The sequence below is a fragment of the Salvelinus namaycush genome, chromosome 22, assembly GCF_016432855.1.
Source record: "Salvelinus namaycush isolate Seneca chromosome 22, SaNama_1.0, whole genome shotgun sequence".
Classification (NCBI taxonomy): Eukaryota; Metazoa; Chordata; class Actinopteri; order Salmoniformes; family Salmonidae; genus Salvelinus; species Salvelinus namaycush.
The window spans coordinates 13,491,312-13,501,080 of NC_052328.1; the positions used below are offsets into that span (position 1 = coordinate 13,491,312).

At 40.1% G+C, this 9,769-nt stretch overlaps 1 protein-coding gene across 2 annotated transcripts in view; it reads right to left on the reverse strand.

The window, feature by feature from the left end:
* The window catches only part of pkdcca (protein kinase domain containing, cytoplasmic a), a 42,113-nt gene extending 36,925 nt beyond the window's left edge, over nt 1-5,188 (reverse strand). For both annotated transcript variants that reach the window (XM_038960412.1, XM_038960413.1), the window contains exon 1: nt 4,154-5,188. In XM_038960412.1, coding sequence (XP_038816340.1) covers nt 4,154-4,954 — 801 coding nt within the window. In that variant the 5' untranslated portion in view covers nt 4,955-5,188. The remainder of the gene's footprint in view (nt 1-4,153) is intronic.
* Between the last annotated feature and the right edge of the window lie 4,581 nt (nt 5,189-9,769).

Here is a 9,769-nt window from a genome sequence, read left to right on the forward strand (position 1 = left end):
ACAGCCCCTCTCGTTATCTTACTCTCTGATCAGCTCAAATTCATCTTGTTCACACTCGCTCTAACATGGACGAGGGGAGAGAAAGGCGGTCCGCGCCTGCCACGTGTGCTGGTGTGAAAAGACGTGTCCACAATCCACATCCAACTTCACCGCCCAGTCAGTCACCTACCCCTTCTCTCCTCTCCCAAGGAGCGTCCCCCATCTACCCTGGACAAGCAGTATCAGTCAACATGGCTATTGACACCACAAGTGTGCTGAGTTAGGAGAACAGAGACGAACTGCTTTGGTTTCTACCTCTGATCCCATCTGTGGTAGTTTAAGGGGTGTGAGTCCAATAAGATCCCACTCTCTCTAGTGAGAGAAAGCATGGGCCTCTGTCTCTCCTCTCATAGTGAGGGACTGGCCAGAGGCAGACACTAACCAGACAGTGTGTTGGAGACTGTTTTGCTCAGACGGAGCCAGACTTCATCACTCTAACAGGATGTATTGGATCGGCGGAGCTGGACATGAATTGCTCTTTGTGACATTAAAACACGCTAAATAACGGTTAAGAATATTGTTATACAGACAGATTTCAAGTTGCGATTCTAGTAAGTCATGTTAATGTGGACCTAGGTCGGTTAAAATAAACATTCCTTTTTTCGAAGTGAGATACCGCTGTAATTCAGTTTTAAAGTTAATATATTGTTGATTTCTACAGGTAGTAGAGCATGTCAATAGAAATTACCAGAAGTCATTCAGGCATTTTTTCCTGGTGCACAAAAAAAGGGCCTGTATTAGCCTTAAGGCCAGTGTGCTGTTTTAAATTCCTTGCATATTCCTCATGTTCATAGAGGGATTAACAATTAATAATAGTTTCCCTATGATTAGAGAGAGACATCTCAAACCCTTTTCAGTTTATGTTAACATGTTCTAAAGCAATTCCAGTAATCCTTCAACATATCTTCCATGCCAGAAAATGAATTTTGTTATTTTTTTAATGTTTATCCTGAAATAAATAATATTGCTATTATTTGCTTATGACAACGATGAGAGAGTAGGATAAAGCCAAAGTCCACTTTCCAGTCACGCAATGCTAGTGTGTACATGTGTGTGTAGAACTACGTGTTTATATATAGGTGTGTGTGTGTGTGTGTGTGTGTGTGTGTGTGTGTGTGTGTGTGTGTGTGTGTGTGTGTGTGTGTGTGTGTGTGTGTGTGTGTGTGTGTGTGTGTGTGTGCGTGTGTGCGTGCATTACGGCATGATGGACAGAAAAGTCTGAGTGGACAGAGGGAATATGTGTCACCTCTGACCCTGACCCAGTCCACTCCCACACCAACCAAAATGCCAGTATCACAGTCAATATCAATGTAAATATATACCTAGAAAGTACACTATCACAACATGGACTAGTACGACAGCGATGAGAGATGGGCCGCTGCTATTGGCTCTGCTCCCCCTTGACTTTACAATGGAACTTATATAAAGAAAATAACTTCCCATCAATGAACAAACCAAGTAAAAGTAGAAGACACGTAGAAGAAAAACAGCCCATGTAAAAGTAGTGCTCTTTTTAATGCTGTTGTCAAAAAATGATCTCTGGTTATAGTTAAGTGGTCATCAAGTTTTGATGAGAGTTTTGATAGAGTTAATATTTTGAAATATCCTAAATATTTCATGCCAATCAAATTACACATTCAGTTATTGCAACAAGTTTTTTGTTGTTGTTATAGTTTTTTTGTTTAACTAGGCAAGTCAGTTAAGAACAAATTCTTATTTACAATGACGGCCTACACCGGCCAAACCCAGATGATGCTGGGCCAATTGTGCACCGCCCTATGGGACTCACAATCACAGCCAGTTGTGATACAGCCTGGATTCGAACCAGGGTGTCTGTAGTGATGCCCCTAGCACTGAGATACAGTGCCTTAAACCCCTGTGCCACTCGGGAGCCCAAGTTAAAATATGTATTATTTTCAATGACATAAGCCTAACTTCCAATAGCCTTACTAAAGTCTATGTACATTATCATCTTGGTTTTATATTTTCATTTGGTATTTTAATTCAAAATTAATGTAGGTTTAACATTGTTTGACAATGATATGTCCTTTGCAATACTACACATTAGAGAGTGATATTTCTTTATTGCAATTTAAATCTTGATAAGAATGTAAGCTACATGTAAAGCTTTAAAAAGGGTAAACAACTTGATTATTGCCAGATATTCTCTTATATCCTCGGTTATCATACATTATTATCTTAAAATTGTTGTCCATTCACCATGCACACAAAAAATGTCAAGGCTGATAGAATTTATTCAAAGTAAGTGTGACACGTTTCGTTTTCTCAATGTTTAAACAGATAACTTCCCATTCGAATGTGCTAACCAAATACTGATGTGTAGAAATTCTGATCAAAAGGTCACAGACGTATAATATTGTCCAGAAAATGATTTAGGGAGTATAATTGATTACATTTGCACACACTGTACATAGATTTTTCTATTGTGCTTTGACTGTACGTTTGTCTATCCCATGTGTAACTCTGTGTTGTTGTTTTTGTCGCACTGCTTTGCTTTATCTTGGCCATGTCGCAGTTGTAAATGAGAACGTGTTCTCAACTGGCCTACATGTTTAAATAAAGTTTAAATTAAAAAATGAACATTTTTGTATAATTTTTTTTCTTTTCTGTATAGACTATTTGGCGGCTGTCTTGGTTCCTTTGTACCGTCCTAAAAACAGTATACGCCTATCTTGAAAACATACCACTTTTTACTTGGTTAAAGTGCAACACTATTTCTTACCTTAAATTACCCCATATTTATTAAGTTATAATAACTATCCTAAACTTTATTTCAGAACATAAAGGCGCGTTTTTCACTTGTTTGGTGGCTACTTATCTATCCATTCAGCAAAAGTTGCATTGAGTTCCCTCAACAACATCGTTTGGATATTTTAATTGGGCCTCATGCGGTGCATATTACAAGCACTAATTTAGGCTTATACTGTAGCCTAGAAATGCCACTGTAACCAGTACTTCAAGGCCCTATATTTTTCTCAAGTATTAGCAAAACATGTGAAACATTACAAGAACATTTTTCAATATATGCCCTATAGGCTATTGTAAAATTGGACATTTGTGTGTATAAAGGCTTGCAAATTACATGTTCTAGGGACACTTGTACAGGCATAACTATTTGTAGACCTGTATTGTAGGCTTGGATGAATTATAAATGATTCGTGTGGATATTGATAAGGTCATTTGGCCAACTTATCTCGGTTTGAATTGTAAAATCGTCCTTTACGCATTTATTTAGAATATGTGGTAAAACGTTACCTGGCGCTTCATGAAAATACATGAACAAAAAGGGCCTAGGTGTAGAAAGACTATCTTTTATATAATTACATTAAAATGCCTTCTTTCTTGTTTACAGAACTTGTCTAAATGCTAATAAATACGAGGTAGAATGCGACAAAGCCTCGGGCATCTCACCGGCTGGTGCGCCATGCAGAGCCAGCAATCTGCTGATCGGATTTAAGCTACAGGGTAACAATGGAGCGATGGCGCTCATTCAACTGTTTAGCCACTAAACGTACAACACATAATCCAAATAGCACTATTAATAATAGGCCAATCATGCACTTATTTCATGCTGACTATTTTGTTTTCACTGCACGCAACATGAATTGATTTCTCAAGGAATCTCATGGAAATGGAATACACACCAGTGTTCCAAGTGTTCAGCCCATGTGTCACTTTTGAAACGCTGAGAGTAAAGTTTCACACCTATGGTTATTCAGTCATTAGGGAAAGAATGATTAATGGTTTGGCTGTTGGTATAAGACAAAATGGCTATTAACTGTAACTTCGATATGTATAACAAGCGCAAATTGGGTTAAATTTGAAGTCAAACTGAAATGATTTATAAGGCCACTGCTACTGTTAGTTATAATGACGTTATAATTAAATTAATGGATTTCAGATAAATATCCTGTCGTTTTTGGTCTGTAGGCAACATAACATATAGGTTGCATCTTAAATGTGTGTGGAATAGGCCTATAGCTAAATAAGTAAGTATGTGCTAATAATTTACAGAAATAGGCTAAAACACAGATTTAGAACATAAAACATTTAAATAATTAATCATCAATTTGTTAGCTAGCCTAGATATTACCTTTAGAATGTTGGGGTGCTGTAGCCTTTCCATTAGCGTCATTTCTTTCACTATTTTGAAGGACGCCAGTCTGTAGCAGTCTCCAGGTGAACCATATTTCTTTACGCAATTTTCCATATCGTGTCCCCCGAAATCCACCGATTTCAGAGCCACGGACAAGCTATTGTTGAGAGCCGCCTTGTAGACAGCCTTTGTGTAGCCTGAGCCGAGGTACTGAACATTGGTCACGTTGTCTATGCTGCTGCAGTCAAGCATCGGTGTACTGTTAATGCTCCTCGAATTCATAGTTAAATCTTTCCGTGATTTTGTTTGCATGTATGTGGAAGGTGAAAGACGATTTTGAAAATGCGTCTGTTGGTTATCGGTTCGCTCAATGACTTTGATAGGGTCCCAATTGTCCCCTGGCTCTGAATCCATGAGTCTCCTTCTCTCCAGCGGGCGGACGGGGTCCCCGGTCCCAGACCCATGTCCTTGGCGCCGACGGTACCGCACAACCTCATCGAATCTCTCTCGTATCTGCAGTAATAAGTCCTGGTGATGCCTGCCTCCCGCGGCGTTTTTACTACTGGACTCGGCCACATCTTTAGTGTCTGACTCGCCGACGTGAAGCTGGGAATCGCCTGTAACCCGCTGCTGTTTTTTGTGGTAGTACCGATGTACTCTATTGTCGTGGTTCTGATGGTGCTCGAACCCTGGTATGTACAGCAAATTCATCAGCGTACCGAGGAAGAAAGAGAGGCAGAAACCTGCTGCAACCACAATCTTTCTTCGCTTCATAGTGATCAGTTGTATTAATAGCATAAAATATATTTGTCCGTCTTCGGCTCCAGCCCCCGCCTAAGTGTCTACCACCTCTGCAGCGGTGCCCGGCGTTCAAGGTTCTATCGTGCGCGACAGAATTTAATGATATTCCGATGCCGAATACGCTATGATCACGTCTTCATCTTGAATTATATGATTTATGCAGCCACGCAGGTTTAAGATCCTCCCCATATAAGGTTGACCATGGTGACACTTGCCTTCACACACTGCAAAGCCCACCACTTCTGTAGCCTATGAGCGCATCAGGCAGGGGTCCTCTAGCCTACTAGAAGCCCCCTGAGCGACTAAACAGCCGTGACGCCACTGTGATTGACAGCATACGTAGGTCATGCATCTGTGAGCACTGTAGTTTTCAGGAAGTCCATTTCCCATTAGGGTACGTTGAACATAGAAATTCTAAAAACCACACTACCCATGGTGCAATGTAAAAATCCAGACAATTCCAGCAAACCAGCAGCTGTGGAACAGTGTTTGAGGTTTCTTAGAACTGCCGTTTCAAGTAGACCTAATGGCACGCGCAAAATCTGCCCACTGAGGTTAGTGATGAAAGCGCATGAGTTGATGGACATGAATTATAATATCTACTATCTAATGTTGTTTTATTTAAATTTTTTGAATGGCCAGGCTTATATGTGTTTTAAATATAGCCTTAATTGAATGTTTGCTAAGCCTTTCTAATAGGCCTATACGCACTTAATATGCCAATTGGTTATGTCATCCGGATGATTAATTGTTACCATTGCGCATAGTAACATTATGTAGCCTAGCCTATATCCAGTAGATTTTCTGCTGATGGTATATACACAACATGGAAAGTAGGATAATTGAAATGTTTCCAATGAATAATGAACATTGCGCTATGAGACAACTGTGCATACGCATAAGAACGCTTCATGCTTTCAGCAAGTAGGGTATTCCATTTAGCTAACACTTTTGGATTGCATTAAATCTTCCACCTCTGTTTTAAATTGGTTGAGAAGTCCAGACTCCTTGCAGGCTGAAGTTCTGCGAGCCCCTCTGTTACTTGGAAAGAAAAATGTGTATAATTATGTCTCTGGGGTCGGAGAAGTAAAACTCTAAATTAAAAGCAGACATTACGAAAAAGGGAGTATAAATAATGAAATAATAGGCTCCAGTACGGCTTTGTTAAACTCGGCCGAGATAAGCATTCCTTGACTGGAATCTCATGTTAGCCAGCACCCCCGTCCTCCCAAATAAATCCCGTCGTGTTTATCTGCTGTAAATACACTATAGCAGTGCCAGGGACGTTAAAAAAATTAGCCACCACGACCCCTTTTAAGCAGACCCAAACAGAGTTCACGACGGGGTCTCGCTCTCTATTGTGGTAGGCTAAATGATGATGAACTTTAAAATAATGTTATTAATGCTCTCATTGTTTATCGGATTACTTTAATAATGACACATTAGTTATTTCTGGTGCAGCTGAGGCAAGACCAAGCGGCCTCTATACCTTCATTAGGCCAACAAACCAGAAGAATGACGCAGGGAGCCCGGCCTGAGCCCTGCTTGAGATCCGGATAGTGTAGACCTGAATGCTAGTGACATGGCTATCCATCAAACCGACATTACCATGTAGTTAGCAACTAATTAACAAATACAATCAACCTGGAAACTGAACAAACAAAGCGGAGACAGCGGGGCGCAGCCGCACGACGGCCTGGGGTCGAGGGGCCAGACTCAGGGAGAATTTGTACACGAGGCGCGCGTCCACTCCTTTTAATAGCTTTGGTAACATTTTTTAAAAGGTCAAAGTAGTGTAAATATAATTATATTATATTAGCCCTATATTATATTATACTATTTTATTGGCCCTTTTTGACAGGAAGGATCATTTTGGATGGAACTGTTTTTGAGCAGAAGCTTTTCAGTAGCCTAACTATAGCCTACCTCTCGCGCTGAAATGGCCACTACATCCCACACCAACTGTTATCATATCTGGAACTGCTCCTGTCACTTTGAGACTGTTTTATGTCCACACATTTGACAAGTGGCAAGTGGGATGTGGAGAAGCTTAGCTCCATCTCCTGGACAACAGTCTTTGATGATGATGATTATAAATTGTGACAATAATAATAATTTATTATCCGATAATTAACCATTTGTTTATTTGGCGGTTATTTTTCTTTAATTTTTAAGCACGATGATTGTATTCAATCATTGTTATCTCTGCATATTAATGGTCATTAGAGTTGATTGTCCGTCATTATATAGTCCAATAAACATCCGAATGATTGACTACACTTATCTTGCCCTATTTAGCAAGTTATCTATACATTGTGGTGTAAATTATATAATATAAATATTTAGGGTACTTTTGCAATCCAACTGTCAAGAAGTTTTGACAAGATAGCCTAACCCAAAACGTATAATTAATTATTTGGCTGCATTTTTTAAAGTAACAGAAGTGATGTGTAAGGAAACGGAATTTGCCTCGTCAGTGGTGCAACTGTTGCTTTCATTTCCGATTTCTTACTTTGAGAGTGGAGTGGTCATTTGCATGGCCTAGTTTGGGGCGGACAGCTCTGCGGGAGGGGAGGCTCAATGCGCCTCGGGGGAGCTAACACGCATTAATCCCACTTAAATAACTTCATTTTCTCTCGGATTATTAGGGACAATAGGCAAACAGTGTATTCTAACCACTATGCTGGGGCTTTTCCATTTGACCAGCCGTTTACATGGAGAATCCGGGAGTGGCAGTTGGCTGGCTCGCGGGTAACGGATTAGCCCGCTGCAGCGCAGGAATGTTACCTTTGCTGTGCCTTTGTGATTGGCTCAACCTACGGCGGTATATGACTGAACAAATCCTTTTACACTTCTATTTTCTGAGGGGGATAATTATATGCCTTTGTTACTGGAAACCACACATGAATTAAAATGGGGGCGTAGGTTGGCCATTCATTGGCAATGTGCGCTTTAGTAGGCCAAATACATTATGTCACCCGAAGTAATGAGGTGTCAATTAATCAAATTTGAGCTGAAAGTATTTATGCAATTTGCAACCTGCCGAAGTGAATGCCATGGAGAGAAGGTCTCTATATAGAAGTTGTAAACTTGTGCATCCATTTTATTGCAAGGACCAAAAGGCTCAAAAGAAATTGGCTATATATCTTGAATAAGACATTTTTAGTCAGAGCCATTTCTGAATCAGAGCTTAAATTTACATTGGAGTCAGTCAACTTGAGATGTTTTTAATGAACTAAAGACATTTCTGAACTGTATCTTGATGTTGTCCAGTATCTATTAAATGTGCTGTGCATTGTGGTTTTGATTTTGTAAATGCACTGTTCATGTATTTAATTTCCCACTTAGGTGCCAAGCTTTTTTATGTTCCGTTTAAGTTGAAATGGACTCTTTTTCCATCTGAACCTTTAGTCAGGAGGTTTGTGTGGTTTCTTATTCATCCTCTCTTGCTGGCTGCTATAGAGAAGTGGAGTAGACCCATATCAGTGTCTGAGACAAATGGGTGATAAGGAGAGCGTTCTCTACCCCATAAGAGTTATGTTTCTAGAGAGGAACTTCTGGTTCTGTTTTCAGTTGAGAAAGGAGGGAGTTGGCGAGAGAGGAGGAGAGAGAGAAAGACTGGGGGGGAAACCTCAATTGCATACTCCTCGCGTCCTCTCTCCTCTCTCCTTATCTTCTTCTCAAAACCCATTGGAGGAGAAGGTCAGAGGGTAGGGACGAGGAGAGAGGAGTGGAGGAGAATGCAATTGAGATCTTCCCTTGGAGGGAGGCCTGTGCCGCCAGCAAACACTCAGTCACACTTTGTGAGTTTATGAGCCTCAGACTAGTGTGGATATGACCTTGAAACAAGCACGTGCGTTGGTTGGAGCCATTAGGAAACATGTCAGTGTGGCCCAGGCTCGGGCCACCGTATGCCTGCGTGTGTATGTGTGCGTGTGTGTATCTATAACCTGCCTTACCTATCAGCCCTGGCTATCAGTCAGATGTTAAATGCAATGCAGGTGATGACAGTGCAGATGTATGTGTTTCATAAACAGTGCTACTCCCCAGGACTACTACCAGCTACGGGGGCCAGATACACCTCACCACATTTATCCCATTTAGCCCTGAATAGAAGCTGCATGCAGCACTCCCGTTTTCTCTCCAATCTTCCAATTTAATGGTACATTAGCATATCTAATTAGTTGTGAAGTGGATCATGGCTTGGAGCACAATGGGACACTTGTCTGCGTTTTGCCAATACGATGCTAATTAGTTTGAGAAATCTTGTGGCCGGAGCGGTGAAATACAGTTGAAAAGAGAAAACAAAATTCCTGGACTGGGTCTTACTGTGAGATCTCAGGGGCCAGCAGAGAGAGAGAGAGCACTGACATTTGGGTGTGTCTATATCCGTGTAGTGGTACAAAAAGTACCCAGTTGTCATACTTGAGTTAAAGTAAAGATAGAAATAGAAATTTAGTAATAGAAATTGACTCAAGTAAAAGTCACCCAGTAAAATACTATTAAAAACTATTAAAATACTACTAAAAGTATTTGGTTTTAAATATACTTAAGCATCAAAAGTAAATGTAATTGCAAAAATATACTTAAGTATATACTTAAGTAAAATTATAAATAATTTCAAATGACTTACAGTGCATTCGGAAAATCTATTCCGACCCCTAGACTTTTTCCACATTTTAAAATTGATTTTTTTTAAAGCCTAGTCAATCTACACACAGTACCCCATAATGACAAAGCAAAAACAGTTTTTTAATTTTTTTTTTTTTAAATATCACATTTACATAAGTATTCAGACCATTTACTCAGTAC